At 42.1% G+C, this 18,389-nt stretch overlaps 1 protein-coding gene across 1 annotated transcript in view; it reads right to left on the bottom strand.

Moving 5' to 3' along the window:
* The window catches only part of DOCK11 (dedicator of cytokinesis 11), a 176,312-nt gene that overhangs the window by 73,956 nt on the left and 83,967 nt on the right, over positions 1-18,389 (bottom strand). Inside the window, exons 18-24 of the mRNA XM_024750587.1 lie at positions 15,941-16,125; positions 15,787-15,852; positions 13,372-13,464; positions 11,225-11,348; positions 6,485-6,606; positions 5,784-5,870; positions 180-298 (exon numbers count right to left, since the gene is read on the bottom strand). Coding sequence (XP_024606355.1) covers positions 180-298; positions 5,784-5,870; positions 6,485-6,606; positions 11,225-11,348; positions 13,372-13,464; positions 15,787-15,852; positions 15,941-16,125 — 796 coding nt within the window. The remainder of the gene's footprint in view (positions 1-179; positions 299-5,783; positions 5,871-6,484; positions 6,607-11,224; positions 11,349-13,371; positions 13,465-15,786; positions 15,853-15,940; positions 16,126-18,389) is intronic.

The raw sequence follows: 18,389 nt of genomic DNA, 5'->3' as shown, positions 1-18,389 counted from the left end.
CTGGTATCACCTGTCCCTGGGGATATAAGTCCCCTGGTCTGAGAAGTATGAAACTAGAGAAAACTGATATTAGATTTCTGACTTTGGGGTTCTCATTTGGAAGATAAATTTATATTTCAAATGAAGAAATGCAAAAGGAAACAAAAGTTGCTTCTTGGTATTATGACATTGAAACTCACATGGTGCAGTTGATAGGCACGTCATCTTCATGGGTCATATTTGTGAGGACTCGGAAGAGTTGCATAAGAATTACAGGTAGAAACTGTATCATGACTTGGATCTCCATGGCATGCAAACACTAAAATAAGTCATTATTAGTTATGAAAATAAACCAAAATATGATATAACTTGCAAAGGTGAAACAACAAAAAATTAAGTAACGAAAACTACATTCACTAGAATATAAGCTCACTTTAAACACGAGCTTCAGGGGATAGGGGACTTTGTCAGTTACTTTAGCCGCATCTCTATTTTGGCACTCAGATTCTGTTAGTTCATTTAATATTAAATGCTCTATTGAAGATAAGTATAACTGGCATCAACAGGTTTTGGAATAAAGACAACAGACTCTTGGTAAACCAACACTCAATCGGGGTGAGGAGCAGGCATGTTTGGAGGTAATGGAGACGGGCCTACCAGCCCCCGAGTTCGTGTGTTTTACAGGGGCAAGTGGGCCATTACTTTGTGGCGAGAAGTTACATGGGATTCAATAAAGTGTGTTTCTATATATAATTGGCTTTACACTAGCACCATCCACAAGCTGAGGCAGTTCTGCATTCTAACATCTCACAATACATTTCTTCAAAGTGCTAACACTCATCTCTACTGATCAGTATCTCGACGTCAAAAAGAAGAAATATCTCCATGTATACATAGAAATGATACAAGCAGCTAAATATGTAAAATGTCTTTCTTCTTACTTCCCTTCTCTCCGCATTCATTTATTCACTCATTCATTCACTCAATCATTTAGTCAACTGGCCAACCAAAAAAACCTCACTGAGCACCTTCTACACCAATTCAATATTTAGTGCCCTGGGAAATACTGACACGGGTAAAACAAGTCTCTGTACTAAGGAACTCAGCATTTATCTTTCATAGCCTCCCTTACTCTTGCTCTATGTTGCCATCCTTACTCTCAGCATCCCTTTTCAGGCTTTTCTCATCTATATTTGAATCATCTCAACAGTGACCTCTGAGATTTCCGGGCAGCCTCTCTTCAATCGGATGCATAAGGCAAGAAACTGAGCTCAGGGAACCCATGGTCTATCCTTCAGGTTTTTCCTTCCTTTTGCCCTCTCTCTTCTATCCTTACAGCCATCGCCCTTTTTCAGAACTCTAACCTATAACCAAAGTAGTCTAATAATTTTCTAGTAGGTCTATGTACACTTTCTCCTCACTCCCAATATGTCTCTCATTTCCAAAACTTAATCCTCCTCAAATAGGGGTTACATCAGGCCACCTTGTGCCACCAACAAGATTCTTTTGATGCTTCCCCATGACCTAGGGCAGTGGTTCTCAACCAGAGACCATGTGCCACAACCCAACCCCAATGTCCGGAGACGTTTTGAGCTGTCACAATTGGGGGGGGGGCGCTACTGACATCTAGTGGATAGGCCAGAGATGCTTCTAAACACCCTCCAGTGAACAGGACAGCCCTTTACAACAAAGACTTATCCTGCCCCAAATGTCAATAGTGCCAAGTTTGAGAAACTCTGACCCAGGTATTAAGTCTAAGTTACTTAAGACCCAGCTTACACTCTTAACCTTAACACTCATCATTCTTCACGAGGCCACACTGGTGTCTCGACTGCTCCTTGAATGTATCAATGCACTGCTACCTTTGTTCACACTTTGTAGCCAAATCCTCGCCACCCTTCCCAGTCAAGTTCAAACCCCAGTTCAGTGAAGCCATTCATTCACTCATTCAACAAAGGCATACTGAATGAACTTTCAATTGCCAAGCGCATCAAAAAAAACATGGTTCCTACCATCAAGAAGTTCACAGACTATGGGGGGAAAACACATGGAACTAAATCACTGCGATACAAACACTAAACAGTATAACAGCGGTATATACAAGGTGTACGGAGGAAGAAGCAGCCGAGTCGGCCAGTGAGGAGGGAATGTCATATGAGGCTTCAGAAAGGAGGAAGGTTCAAGGATCGTAAGTAGGATCACATCAAGTAGAAAAGAGAGACGGACCTTCCATGCAGAAGTGATCTCCCTGCACCAGTACTGTTCCCCTGGAATTTACTCTCCACACAGCAGCCAGAGGGTTCTTTCGGAAAGGCAAATTCCACAATGTCATTTCCCTCTGTTACAAACAAAACCAACCACCACGAACAAAAAGTCGTGAAGGGCTCCCCGTCCTACATGTATCCTGCCTATCACTCCCCACTCATCTGAGGCCATCCTCCTGCTTTGCTGTTCAATGTGCTCTAGCTACGTTGTCTTTGCTTTTCTTCTTTCCACACATCCCACTGCAAAGTGTTTACACCTGCTGCAATATTCTGTCATTCTTTTACACAGCTTTATCACCTATGGCTGTCTTCCTCCCATCAGCTTCTTTTCAGCTTGAAATGGTGTCATCTCCTAGACAGGCCTTCCCTGACAAGTCCATCTTGACTGCACTCCTGGTCATGCTAGAGCCCATTAACCTGTTCTATTTTCTTCACAGCACTCATCCCTATGTAATGTGACTTACTTATTTATAATCTCTCTACCCCAACTAGAGTAGGTATGTTGTCTAACTCGTTCCCATTATAGTCCCAGCATCCAGTAAAATATGTGACCCATAGTAGGTGCTCAATAAATATTTGAGGGATGACTGAATAAATGAATAAAATAAGGAACCAAAGGGATAAAGATGGGAACTCTCTAGTCTCAGTGGTTCCTCGGTTTTGTGAACTCTTAGCATTTATACCCTGTATCACGCATTTGACATTTAACTACATATTGCTTTGGACTATCACTTGTACTACTGACTTACATTGTCATTTGACTTAAGTGGGTCCTGTCTCTCCGACTGGTTGTAAGATCCCTGTAGACAATGAGCCTAAGTTATTCTTCTCTGTAAGCCCCACAGCATCTAGGAAAATACTGAACACATAAGGTCTCAACATGTAGATGGTTAAATGAAGTGATGAAACACTGTCATTTACAAGGACAACAGGTAGCAAGGCTTGATAGAAAGAAAACAGGACTAGGAGTCAAGAGACACATCAAGAGACAGGCTTGGCTCAGCTCTGCTAGTAACCAGAATGACCACAGGCAAATCACTCTCCTCGGGCCTCAGTTTCCTCATCTGTAAAACAAAATCGCTAAAGATCCCTTTCAGCGCTAACACTGCATACAGGAGCTCTTTCTATAATCACATGGCATTTCATTCACTGCCACTAGAGGGCAAGCATAGGTCACATAAATATCAGAAATTCCACACCCTTAAAAACGCAAATATGAGTACTTTCTTTTTCCTCCATCCTAAGAATACCAGTATAGGAAAATAGTGTTCTGTTCAATTCTGTTAAAACTTTTACAAAGCTTCCCCACTGGAAGAAAAAGCCAATGATCTCAACAGACAATGCACTCACACGTAGAGCGGGAGTTCTAGACATTACCCAAGAAAAGGATTTGAAGTTAGATGACTACTATACTTCTTAATGATAATTAAGAATCGTAGCCACCATTTATCGGCTACCTCCCTGATTCTACCCTTCCAACAATATATTTTCGGTATGGTAGGCAGAATGATACTTTAAAAACAAAGTCACATCATATTAGGAGGCCTGACCTGACCAGCAACCCAGCCACCTTTCCAATGTGAGGGCCTATCATTCTGTGTGCCAGACACACTGGAACTCCGGCTGTTCCTTGAGCACACCAAGCAAGCTCCTCAGGGCCTCTGCCCTTGCTATTCCCAGCTCTCCCCCAGAATTCCACATAGCTGGCACCCTCCTTTCCTTTAGGTCTCTGTCAAACATCACTTTACTGGAGAGCTCTTCTCTGACACTTTATCTAAAAGAGGGACTCCTTATCACTCCTACTCCCCTGCACTATGTTTTGGTTTTCTTTATAGCACTTATTACCACCTGACATGACAAACACAGTCGGCCCTCCGTATCCACACGTTCCGCATCTGTGGATACGGAAAGCTGACTGCAAGGGACTTGAGCATCTTTGGACTCTGGTATCTATGGAGGGTCCTGGAACCAATCCCCCGAGGATACAGAGGGACCACTGTGTGTGTGTGTGTGTGTGTGTGTGTGTGTGTGTGTGTGTGTGTGTATGCATTTATGTGTTTATTGTCCATCTGTCTCTACAACAAAGTAAGCTCCTTGAAAACAGGGATATTGTTTTTTTAATTTATCCTTCCAATGTTTAGAATGAAGCCTGGCCCATAGGATGCACTCAAGAAAAAAGTGTGGAATGAATACTATATAGCAGATGCCTTATCTCACTGAGGCCTGTAACCACCCTACAAGTGGGTAGTTTTGTTTTGTTTTTTAACATCTTTATTGGAGCGTAATTGCTTTACAATGGTGTGTTCAGTTTCTGCTGTACAACAAAGTGAATCAGCTGTACGTATACATACATCCCCCTATCTCCTCCCTCTTGCGTCTCCCTCCCTCCCACCTGCAAAGCACAGGCTCCGCCCCCGCACCACACCCCACCACCCTGGAATCTTGGAAACCTGTTTCCCTGGGTCTTCTAATGGCCAGACTCAGCACCTGCACCTACCAACACGCATGCTCCTAAATGAGTCCCATAGTCCTCTCGACCGTCACACAAAGCAGCAAAACCAGGCACATTCAGCATGCACCTAAGCACGCCGGGTAGGTCACCATTTATGCCCAAGTAGTCACACATTTGTTTAATCTCTTTTTTGGCTAGTGTAGCCTCTGAAGTTGGGCTGCTTCTATATTTTAATGAAACGAGCAGGAAGAGAGGTCTGAATTGACAGGTGAAGAAAACGAAGCAGCAGGGAGTCACCAGAACAAGTCCCAGGCATTCAGTGCCCAACGTACCCTGGCCCTGCACCGGTCAGCGTCCAGCTGTCCTGTATGGAATCTACAGATATTGAATTTGTGGACGGCATGGACTGTATCAGGAACCAGAATCATGAAATTCGGATTTTGACCTGCTTCCTCTAATTATTACCTGTGTGACCTCGGGTAAATCATCTAACCCGAGCGAGCCTTGGTTTCTTTTCCTCTAAAATGATGAAGTGGGCAGGGGGAATTGAGAGGGACCCTGCTCCATCCGTGATTTTTCAAACTGTGCTTGAGGCATCTCACAGATACTTGATCCTAACTTCATGGATGCCGAGGCTAAGAGCAAACTGTAGTAGCCAGCCATGATCCACTGACTGCAAATTTCTGTGTTCAACTCTAGTCTAACCATGAGAAAAGTGTCAGACAAATCCCAACAGAGGGGCATCCTACAGAATACCAGTAGTCCTGAAAACTGACAAGGTGACCAAAAACAATGAAAGTCTCAGAACTTGTCACCACCAAGAAGAGCCTAAGGAGATATGACAACTAAATGTAACACGCTATACTGGATAGAATCCTGAAACAGAAAAGGGGCATTAATAGGTAAAAGGATTTGGTAATTTGAGAAGAATTTTTAAATTTGAGCTATTATTAAGAATGATGTTATTACTAATGAGAAAGTCTTTCAGGCCACAACTTCTCTAAGGCTGTAGAATCGAATATAGTCTATTTTAATCCAGAAATATAGTCAAGTATTAAAATTGACAAAATTCAGGTGATGCAACTTACTTGAGTATAAATGGTAGACTCCAAGTGACTTTTAATCTTCAACAAAGGCTTTGCACCATCTACCCACTTAATATCCACATTAGACTGCTGTGAAGAGAAAATACACACGTGAGTTTCTGTACCATAGCAATGGATAGATGAGCAACATATAACGCCTTTATGCATTTCAACATTTTCTTTCAGAAACAAATGTGTTCGTTTTGCACACAGGGAATTATTGGAGAAAATAACATGCCTTTAGAATAAATGTATCCTAAACCATTTTGAATTTCCAATCCTTTGCAGGCTGATACTTTTCCAAATGACAATAAAAATTACTAAATAAATGAATTCTTTTCATGATGCACAAAATCGAAGTCCCATTTTAAAAATCGTTATCAGAATCAACAGACATGAGGTTACTTTGTCAAACTATTATACAAGCTTTTCAACACTCATTTCCTATACTTATCTTCGTCATGGACCAGCACCGGCCCTCAAACCACACTCTGAGTAGCCATCAACCAGACCAAACTATCGACTGTGCCAACGGTATTCTACTTTTTAAACATCTCATCGTATATGTATAACTGAATCACTTTGCTGGACAGCAGAAACTACCACGATGCTGTAAATCAACTATACTTCAATACAGTTTTTTAAAAAGAGGGGGAAGAAACACTTCATCATGATTACTTCAACAAATACAGGTATTTTCCTACCCTTCTTGATTCGGCATCATTCAGATTCAAGTAGCCTGGGGGAAGATTAGCAGAAACTGGCAGCTGCTGCTCAAATGTGATGATTCTACCATCCTTCAGCAAAGGTACCCAGGCAAAGCCAACTGCCAAGACAATAAACAACCATGAGAAATGAAATCGCAAATGCAATTAGCTACACCAATGTCTGGTCACCGGGGAGCAGGGCAGGTCTGTATGTGGGAGTCCAGGTGTTGGGCATCCGAGTACTGGGGAAGGAACAATGAGCTTGTATCGCTTCCTAATCCTAGCCTGACCACTAACAGATTATTCATGCTACCTCCTTGACTATAATGATGGAAACAACAACACACGGCTCTTCTAGCAGAGTGACTGAGAGACCAAAGTGAGCTAATATACCAAAACACTTGAAAACTTTTAAAGTGCATCAATTTCATCATCTTGACACAGTGGGGGAGAATTTTTGGTAGACTTATTTTTTAAACGATTCAGATGTCTCTCGTCCATCCTTACAGAGTCTCATATCTGAGACAACAATCACCATTGTTGCTTCCAGCAACCCTAGGGTAAGCAAGGGACTGCAGAAAATTAAGGTCACAAGTCAATGTTACATTCCATACTTATACAAGGCAGTATCTATCTGGGCAGTTTTCCTGATTACAGAAGGAAGAGGGGTAGTAGGAGAATGCAGCCAGGGCACAGTGCTTACAACTGCAATCCACTGAGAGATTTTCCTCCCAGTCTCTACATTTCTTAACAGTTCTACCCCAAAGAGCCTCTTGGCTTCCTATTAGAAAACTCATCATGTTCTAGCTAAAAAAGCCAGAGCCATCTGTGTTGCTCAAGTCAAGCGATGTCAGTATTTCCATTATAGAGATTACTCTGGGCTTCAAGTGTTTATATAACTCAGCTATAAAAAAGCTTGCTCTGGACTGAGTTCTGGCATATGAGAGAGGGTGTTGGCTGGAGAGTACTTTTGAAAGCCATTGCTTTCTGATGTTTTGAAATACTTTGCGTGAGTGCGTGTGTGTGTGTGTCTGTGTGTGCACGCGTGCGTGTTTACATGACTTTTTCTTGCCTCTTTGTTTCCTGCTGCGTGAGGAGAGGAGATTCAGAGCGCCGCTTAAAGTAGCTCCAGAGACAGGGGCGAGCCTCAGCTATCAGCACGGACCCCAGAGCCGGGCATGAGACGCTAAGGCTGCTACTGCAGCCACCACGAAGCTCGTGAGTGCGTGTGTGTGTGTGTCTGTGTGTGCACGCGTGCGTGTTTACACTGTGAGCACAGAAGTCAACACAAATCTGGTTAGAATGTTTTCATTCGCGTGTTTAATTTGGCAAACGCTTTAATTCTTAAAGAGATTAATATGTTGCTTTCTCTAAGCAGACTGAAAGGCTTTCTCAGATGCCGAAACATGCCTGAAGGGCATCTGACTAGTACAACTTCAGAAATGCTCTACCCAGAGATCTTCTTTTAGAAAAAGCAGAGGAAAGTAACATGAGCAGAAAAACCATGCAAAAGGACTCTTGTCAAAGTAGTTAAACTGAAAATTAGACACATGACAAAAGGTTTCCAGTCCAGAAAGTAGGAAAAGGAAAATATAGTTCTTCTTAGGCAACATTTTTTTTCCTTATAGAAATTCTTACTGAGATATAATTCAGATGCCATACAATTCATCTACTGAATATTTAAAGTATACAATTCAATGGTTCTTAGTATATTCACAGAGCTGTGCATTTATTGCCACTATCTAATTCCAGAACTTTTTCATCACCCCAAAAAGGAACTCCATATCCCCCTAGAAGTCACACCCTACTTTCCCTTCTTCCAGTCCCGGCCAACCACTGATCTCCTTTCTGTCTCTATGGAATTGCTTAGGCAACATTTTGCACTGTGAATCAATCAGGGCATGGCCAAGGGTGTCTTGCAGTCAAAACTCATCTAGCACACTTGGAAGCTATCAAGGTACAATGTCAAGCACAAGCCATCTGGCTCAAAGATGTGAAGCCACTTAAAGGATGGACAGTTAAAAGTGATGAGTGGTGGGGAGGGAGGGATAAATTAGGAGTTTGGGATTAACAGATACACACTTCTCTATATAAAATAGATAAACAACTAGGACCTACTATATAGCACAGGGAACTAACTATATTCAATATCTTGTAATAACCTATAATGGAAAAGAATCTGAAAAAGAATATATATATATATATATATAGGTGTATATACTGAATCACTTTGCTGTACACCTGAAACATTGTAAATCAACTATGCTTCAAATAATTTTTTAATATATTTTTTTAAAAAGTGATGAGTGGCACATAGAACAACCATCTCACACTCCACTAAGCATCTTGCCCAATCTGTCTAGGATTTGGATAAGGAAATAGTCATTTGTTGCCCAGGAGGTGCACTGTTATAGGTTCTCATCGTTCTGCCAGATTTCTTCTCAAACTGCAAGGTCCCTACCCTGAATGAACTGCAATTTCTATGGGGATCTAGAAGAGGACCACCCTATCCACAAAGGGAACTTCCTAATATTCAGTCCTGCTGTGGGCCGGGCATCACTCAGATGTCTCACTAGCACCTCAAACTCAACATCAGTCAAAACCTACCATCCCTACCCACAATTCTGCTACCTGGCAATACCTTCTTTCCAGTTTCGAAACTTTAGTGCTAACTTTGAATTACCTCTCTAGTAGCCAGTCACTGGCCAGGTTCAGTATATTCCTCTGCAATTCTCTTTTCCTCCACCCACCCACCCCCGTTACAGCCATAGTGTGGCCCCCTTTCTCTCCTGGACTTCAGAAATAGCCCCCTAACTGGTGTTTCCTCCTTCCTTCCTTCTTCCTGCTCCAACTCACCTCACCCATTATATTGCTGCCTGATTAGATTTCCTGCAAAACAGCTCTTACTGGTGTTTACAACCCTCCAGTATTTCCTTATTGGTAACAGAATAAAGTCAAACCCACAACTTGGCATTCAGGGATTTCCACCATCTGATGCTTCCTTTCCAACCTGGCATCCTATGATTCCCTCCGCAGTACCCTGTGCTTTGATCCTTACACCCTAGGAAGCTCCTTCGCAGGCAGAGACTGCGGGTGGCGGAGGTGGGGAGCTTCGGAGCCGCGGAGGAGAGCGCAGCAACAGGGGTGCGGAGGGCAAAGCGCAGAGATTCCCGCACAGAGGATCGGTGGAGACCTGCACTCACCAGCCCGAAGGGCTTGTCTGCTCACGTGCCCGCGTGGGTGGGGGCTGGGAGCTGAGGCTCGGGCTTCCGGTGGAGCGCGGGGAGAGGACTGGGGTTGGCGGAGTGAACACAGCCTGAGGGGCGCTAGTGCGCCAAAGGAAACCATGAACAAGACCAAAAGACAATCCTCAGAACGGGAGAAATTATTTGCAAATGAAGCAACTGCCAAAGGATTAATCTCCAAAATTTACAAGCAGCTCATGCAGCTCAATATCAAAAAAGCAAACAACCCAATCGAAAAATGGGCAGAAGACCTAAATAGATATTTCTCCAAAGAAGATATACAGATTGCCAACAAACACATGAAAGAATGCTCAACATCATTAATCATTAGAGAAATGCAAATCAAAACTACAATGAGATACCATCTCACACCAGTTGGAATGGCCATCATCAAAACACCTGCAAACAATAAATGCTGGAGAGGGTGTGGAGAAAAGGGAACCCTCTTGCACTGTTGGTGGGAATGTAAATTGATACAGCCACTAGGGAGAACAGTATGGAGGTTCCTCAAGAAACTAAAAATAGAACTACCATATGACCCAGCAGTCCCACTACTGGGATTACATATACCCTGAGAAAACCATAATTCAAAAAGAGTCATGTACCACAATGTTCATTGCAGCTCTATTTACAACAGCCAGAACATGGAAGCAAACTAAGTGTCCATCAACAGATGAATGGGTAAAGAAGACGTGGCACATATATACAATGGAATATTACTCAGCCATAAAAAGAGGGAAGAGATATGGGGATATATGTATATGTATAACTGAGTCACTTTGTTATAAAGCAGAAACTAACACACCATTGTAAAGCAATTATACTCCAATAAAGATGTTAAAAAATAAAAATAATTAATTAAATAAATAAAATAAAGATTGGTCCAGGCTAGCTTGGATCTGAATCCCAGGGCGTGCTGATACTGATATGGTGGGAGTGGCACAGGCCATGTTCTTAGGGCCTTCTATGTTCTCCTAAGGATGCTTCCCATTGGCTTATCCAAAGCCTTGCTGAATGAGATCATGACTGGAGCTTTACTACCAAAGCTTATTCAAGTTCGTTAAACCTGTCCTCCTCTCACTAGAACCCCAATCTCCCTCAGGTTCAAAAATGCCCATGGCTCTGGGCTCATGTCCCTCTTCTCAGTGAGCAGAACTGGAAAATTCTGGTTGCCGGGCTATTCTACGTGAAAGAAATGACAAAAACACTGCATCATAGCATCATAATATGGGTTTCTCTCTGAGAGGGGCAATATTTCTTTACGTTGCCTATGGTAGTCTAAGTACACTGGCAAGCATTTGGACATGACGTTGGGTAGAAATAATGGATAAAACGAACATATAATTCATCTTTCACCAACGAACTTTTAACTCAGAAATGTACTTTTTGGTGAGGGGAAGTGGTCTGTACCTCGATGAAAAGAGGTTATATATAGCCAAGACAACTCCATTTCAAATAGCTCTAGAGAGAGACATTTAAAGAGCACACGTACCTGGAGTTTCAACTGTATCCTGCTTTTTGGTTGTTCCCTTTGTGTTAATTTCACAGCTTACATGATAAAAAGTGAAAAGCAAATGATGTTTTTGATGCAGGTGAATGGGAAGCTCAATTTTAATCTGAAATGAAAGCAAAATTACACATAGCGTTTTGTTTTCATTGTCAAGCTGGACTGCCAGACCTTTAGCTCTGTTTCATCATACTTTTCCAATGACATACTTTTCTAAATCACAAGCCAAGTGGTCAAATAATAGATATGATTTAAATATATTCCAAATGCTTTTCTGGTCAGTTTCACAGTTTGACAACAATATTCTCTTGGGTTGTGAGGGCTGATTTATTACTTTTGCTGGAGAGTCCAGTGGATTCTCCTGGATTCAACTTTGCAGCAGGATTTTCTGAAACACTGGATCAAAACCACATCCTTACAGCCCAGGGATACTCTGTAACTCAATGTGAGTCAGTGAATGCAATCCATCTACAATGTGCATTGAATTTGAAAGGCTGCTTTTTTCGAAATCACTGCCCTCCTCTGCATGAAGAAAAAAGTAAGCCTTTACAAATAAACAAGCAAAAAGTCACTGTGGTATTATGGGATCCACAAATTACAGTTTATATAAATTTCTTTAGAAGAAGAACACAACCTTACTCTTGAATAAATAAAAAGTATCGTCCTGACACATGAATTTAACACTAAAAATTAATACTTTAAAACAAGCATTGCAAGTACTTTTCCAGTCAGGACCCAACTGCCTGTTTGTAATGCCTCCTGGGAAGTGTATGGGAGAGAGATTACAGATTTAACTGATTTAACACACATACGTGGACTTGCACAGGAACTCATGCAAACACACACACACGCTCACACTCACTTTCCTGGTTAATATATAGTGAATGCTTGAAAAGTCCATTTCCTAAAGGTAATGTGGACTACTTACTACATGAACAAGTTTTCTCTAGTGACTGACATTGGTTATAGAGAGGGATGGATTAAACAGCTTGGTGATGGGACATCTGGCCTAATTATCATTCACACAAGGCGTGGTTTTGGTGTTATAACTAATTTCTGTTGTACGTATGTATATTTCACCACAGAATATGCCTATTCACAGCATCCAGACCATCTGGGTATCTAACGCTCTGCTGCACATCAATATGGACATACTCCCTCCCTGGGTGGCGAAAATGCAAAGTCCCACTACCCTCCTCTCCATCCCCGGAGAAAGTAGGGGCACTGGACTGAGAAGGAATGAGTGAGCCTCGGGCTGGGGTTTAAGGCCTCCATACAACAGCAGCTGGGCCTGGGGAAATCAGGACAGCAGGGGGGATGGTTTCAGACCAAGCCAGGGATGGAGACGTGGAACCCGAGAAGCAGAAACAGCAGAGCTTCTGGCCTGGGATACGCATCTGGGTTCCATGGAGACACGTAGCCATCAAAAGCAGTCTGCGGATTTGGATAAGCCGGCTACACATAGACGAGAAGAGGCTGTGACAGAGACACTAAGAGAGACACTGGAAAGGACACAGAGACATAGAGCTAGAGAAGCGGGAAGAAGGAAAGGGGCAGGGACAGGGTCAGAAAGGCAGACTGAGGAAGGGCGCTCGGAGGCCGGGAGACCGCGCCAGCCCCCTCTGTCTACATTGCGCTGAGGCATTCAGTGCAGCCAGTGGGATTCTGGGGACCCAGCCACGCCGCTGTGTCTCTCAGAGCATTTCACTTACAGAGAGGCTGCACCCTCCCACGCAGGACCACAGGAAGAAAGAGCTAAAAGGGCCTTCAGAAAATCCCTTCTAAATTTCTTATTTTAAAGCTTTGGAAATGGAGACTCAGAAAGAGGAAGTGACTTGCTCAAGGTCACGGAGCCAGTTGTTGTCAAAGTAAGGGCTGGAGTCCCCGTTCCAGTGTGGTGTCTGTTTCCTACGTTATCTCACGCCAGAGCCCCTTCAATTTGTGGGCCAATCTTCCACTGTCGCCAAAGGGCACCAAGCAGGCAGTGGCCCCTCGTTCTGAAGTGACATTTTCTATTTTCATGGGGCAAAACATTCAGCGAGTGAAAGTGCAGACACAATATTGGAAGTGATTCAAAGAGAAAAAGAAGAGCCACCACTGGGTTTTGTAAACGTCAAAATAACGCGCTTTACCTCATCATAGAACTCTGGGTTTTGGTTGTGATGCGATACAACAGCATAAGCGTTTGTGGTAAAAACAGGCCCCGCAGGTTTTCCATAAATACACTGCAAAAGAAGGAAACAGAGTCACCACTCTCAATGCCACTCTTTAAACATGATGCTAGGGAACCACATACAGTTAGAGGCATCTGTGAGCCCAGGGTCACGGCCAAGCCCACCCAGCTCTCACCATGAACCTGTAAATTCCAAATCATTTACAGTCACTCCAGACACCACCCCAGACATCGCCTTACTTGGCTGCATGGATGCTTCTGAATTTCCGGCCATCTGAGAAATATAATTCCAACCTAGCTGACAGTAAGAGGCTGAACACTTCTAATCATTTGGAAGGGAAACACTCTCCAACCAGGCCTGGAAAGCTTACTTCTCTCGTCCTATTTGCACTTCTTAGTATGAGCAGCTCCCCCTCAGTCGGTCAGCAACATTTGCTGAATGCTCGCTGTGCAGTGGGTAAGGCGAGGAGTTAACAAAATAGAACCAACAGCAGATCCATTCCTAGCCTCGAGGAATTAGAAACTGAATGTCCATTAAGCTACAGACTAGCTTACTGTTCTCTCACTCTATGAGCCACAGTTTAAGAGTCACCAGCTTGCTGTTACACCAATAAAATTAATGGAAGGCTTTCTATGGTTCCATGGAAAGATCCGATTTCATTTCTAGTGTGAGCTTTTCAGTTCCATAGGCCTAATAAGTTCAAGGATGAATATATGGAGTCACTGTGCCAAGGTCCTAACTGCCTCACTCGGGTACTTCGGAGCTAGCCTCCGGGCCAGCTAAGAAATGAAAGTGACACTCCACGTGAGTGCAACGCCAGCTCTCTTTAAATATGGTCATGGAGGCAATTTGCAGGCACTGCGGAGAGGTAACCTAAGAATCTTTAAGTATACAAAAAGGATATCGGATGAATGGCTAAAGAAGATGTGGCACATATATACAATGGACTATTACTCAGCCATAAAAAGAAACGAAATTGAGTTATTTGTAGTGAGGTGGATGGACCTAGAGTCTGTCATACCGAGTGAAGTGAGTCAGAAAGAGAAAGACAAATACCGTATGCTAACACATATATATGGAATCTAAGAAAAAAAAAGTCATGAAGAACCCAAGGGGTAAGACGGGAATAAAGACAGACCTACTAGAGAATGGACTTGAGGATATGGGGAGGGGGAAGGGTAAGCTGTGACAAAGCGAGAGAGTGGCACGGACATATATACACTGCCAAACATAAAATAGATAGCTAGTGGGAAGCAGCCGCATAGCACAGGGAGATCAGCTCAGTGCTTTGTGACCACCTGGATGGGTGGGATAGGGAGGGTGGGAGGGAGGGAGACGCAAGAGGGAATAGAGATGGGAACATATGTATACGTATAACTGATTCACTCTGTTATAAAGCAGAAACTAACACACCATTGTAAAGCAATTATACTCCAATAAAGATGTTTTAAAAAAAAAAAGGATACCGCATGGGGGCGAAGAAAATGTTATTCTCATCTCCACTGAAGGAAGAATCAGAGAACATACACCTGATTTGAGCCAGCTAATTCTTAATTTAACCTAGCTTTCTCTGTGAAAAAACTCTCTTTTCAAGGGTCAGAGCTATTAACCACTCAATGACTTAACTGGGGCTATTCCAGCCTCTTTCCCGAGGTGGTTTAAGTGGAAGATTTGCCATCCATCTGTCTGATTTAGGCTCAAGCTAGAGAAGTTGGGAAGCCAGATAAACACTCTGTGATGGCTAGACGGTCTGACTTCTCTCTCAGGCCTCTGATTAATGGGCTATGGGCTAAAGGGCCAAAAGTAAAAAGCGGCTATAAAGAGTGAAAATGTAAGGGCACTGTGAAGTGACAGGTATTTAAGGATTGCCGTATCAGATAATGCTGAGATGCTTTTCGTGGATCACTAATTCAAGTTTGGAGGCACCATTTGGCCAGCCACAGACTAGAAGTCATATCTCAGATCAAAGCAGTTATGCTGTGCTTCTGTCAGCTCGAAGCCCGTTCAGGTTTCAAGGAGAAAGGAGTTTAAACTCCCCTGATGGTACCGTTATAAGCTGTCAGGTCACGAGAAAACGACCTTGTGACTGGGCATTGGAGCAATGCAAAATCAAAGTGGGGCAAAGGCAAAAATCTGGCAGATGAAGCTTACCCATTTTTAAAGCTATATATGCTCCTAACCCATTTTGTTATTTCTTAGTATTTAACGCATTCTTATAGTTAATGTGTGAGAGTAGAGAAGACGATGTAACATTTGTCGCATTAGTACATTTTCTTCGACATTTAAACACATTAAACTTAGCATACAGAACTACCGCGTACCAAAATCTCTATCTCTACTAAAAATGCATGCTTATCAATATCACAAACAAACCTTTACAGCGCTAGCATCACTTTCATCCGAATCCCGGAATTCCACACAGACCGCGATGTTCCTTGCCTAAAATGATTCATCGTTCAAAATGAGTGACAAAACAAAATTATAAATAACATTTTACACCCCAAAACGTATAGTTTACACTGTGTACCTTGGCAAATGTTTTCTGGCTATCGTATTTTAACTGCAAGGGGTATACATATAGATGGTTTTTGTAAACGGTAAATGGATAACAGTATTTTGTCATTTCTGGCACAAACTCTTCAACTTCCACAGTAATATTTTGACAATTCTTTTCAAAAGGCTTCAGGGGCACATATGAAGACGTAATACAGTCTGTAGCAGAAAAAAGAACAGGCAAAGATGTAACAATCATTAACACATTCCTGCATTTATAAAAATATACATGATTTTGTGTTCTCAGAGAGCAGTTTAACAAATAGAATTCTTAGTGATTGACAAAAAGTTACACAAGCACTTTAAGGACCCAGAAGAACAAGTAGGAGTAAGTAGCCTGATGCTGGTTTTAGTGAAACCCTTCAAACCAAACGTGGATTGCTATTTCATTCTCAACGTAGAGTGATTTGCCAAATATAACACATCATAATTTTGACAAATTTAAACTCTGCAAAGAAATCCATTACATTTTTCCTCCTGTGACTGCAATTTAGCTTTCACTGCAAATTTCTATTGGTATCAGGGAAGTAACAGTAAATTTATGCCAATTAGCTCATGGCTAGTCACTCTTAAAAAGTTAACTTGGGTGCAGGTGCAAATTTTCACTTAAGAAATAATGGTAGCCTTTTGAAACTACAAATCTTATGATGTGTTACCGATAATAAATTCAATCCTCCCGAAAGTGGAAAACACAAAGCCTCAGAGAGGTGTAGCAGCAGCACATGTTATTGAGGTAGCCCCTTGTAGTAAAGGTTATTCATACACTTAAGGGGCTCTAAGACTGCTGGTCCTTGCTACAGAGCAATACTGATGGAGAAGGAAGACCCCGGAGAGTCAGACCTGAGGACACAATATTTTTCGTTGGGTTTGGCTTTCTATTATAGCGATACTTACAACAGAATATCTGGAGGTACAGAGTAAAGGTACAAGGAAACAAGTGATCATTTCACTACCCAGAGATAACTACTACTACTATTTTGGCATATTTTCTTCTAGTCTTCTTCCTATGCATGTTTTATATAACAACACAAAAATCCCACTGTATACAGAACTTTATCCTGTTTTTTTTTTTTTGGCGTTTTATCTGATGTCTTATTTCATGAATTCTTTGTAAACATCATTTTTCATAGCTGCATAAAGTTTCATGGTATCTGGATACCATAACTGCCTTAACCACACTGACAGTGTTGGGCTCTGGTTGTTTCCAAATCCCCGCACCCCACATAAACAACACTGCAAAGAACACCTTTATGCATAAACTCCTGTCTACACTTCAAATTATTTCTTTAGGAAAAAAATAAGCCATTGTACTCTTAGATGTCTTAAAATGTCAATTGCCACTCTCCTACTTCAATCTTTTCGTGACTTCTCATGGTACTTGGAATGAAATTCAGTCTTTTAAGGAGTTACCACGGTCTTTACAATTCTCTACATGACGTGATGTTTCCTACTTCTCCTACTTCATCTCCTACTCTCCCTTGTGCCCGTCACACACTACACTAGAGCCACATTGGCTCCGTTTCTGTCCATACAAACCAAGCTAACTCCCACCTCAAGGTCTTTACATATGTGACACCCTCAGAGCAGAATGTACAGTCACAATCACCACATGCTGGTGGGGTCACATGGTGAGCCTTCACTGGCCACCCTTTTTAAAGCAGCCTGCCCAACCACAGACTGAAATTATTCATTTATTTGTTTTCTTGTTTATTTCTTGTTTAATGTCTGTCATTCATTCTAGACTGTAATCTCCATACTTTCAAAGCATCTGGTAAGTATTCAATACAGTTTACTCAATAAATGCTTATTCGGTGAATAAATGGCTAGACAGAGTCTCAGAAATGGAATACCTTAGTTACGGACATTCATGGATATCTACTGCCAAATTGTATTCCTACTCGTGATGGGGGATGGTGCCTGGCCAAAACCTAGCCAGCATTAGACAGTTCCACTTCATTTTTGTAAATCTGATAGCTGAACAGAAACATCCCAATGCTTAAATGTTTACCTTTGTGTTAGTGGCATAATTACTGAGACTGGACATTTTAAAAAGATTTAGAAGTCATTTTATTTCCTGCAAATTGTCTTTTGTGTCTCCTGAGATCATAGATTCTTTAGACAAGAAAAGAGATTCTCCTCCTTTTGGATCCCTTCGTTGATGAAACTTATCCAAGGCAAAAGGAGCAGAAACTCACTGGAGCACACTCACAACATCATATATAATACATGAAACAGCACCTGATAAAATCAACTCAATTCACTTCCTAATCTGTAACTATTTACCACGTGTCCTGGGTTGAACAGCGTCCCACCAAAATTCATGTCCACTAGAAGCTCAGAATGTGACCTTATTTGGAAATAGGATCTTGGCAGATGTAATTAGCTAGGAGGATGAGATCATAATGGATTAAGGTGGGCCCTAA

The sequence above is a fragment of the Neophocaena asiaeorientalis genome, unplaced genomic scaffold (genome assembly GCF_003031525.2).
Source record: "Neophocaena asiaeorientalis asiaeorientalis breed wild unplaced genomic scaffold, Neophocaena_asiaeorientalis_V1.1 scaffold503, whole genome shotgun sequence".
NCBI classification, from domain to species: domain Eukaryota; kingdom Metazoa; phylum Chordata; class Mammalia; order Artiodactyla; family Phocoenidae; genus Neophocaena; species Neophocaena asiaeorientalis.
This window is presented reverse-complemented; position numbering and strand designations above follow the sequence as displayed.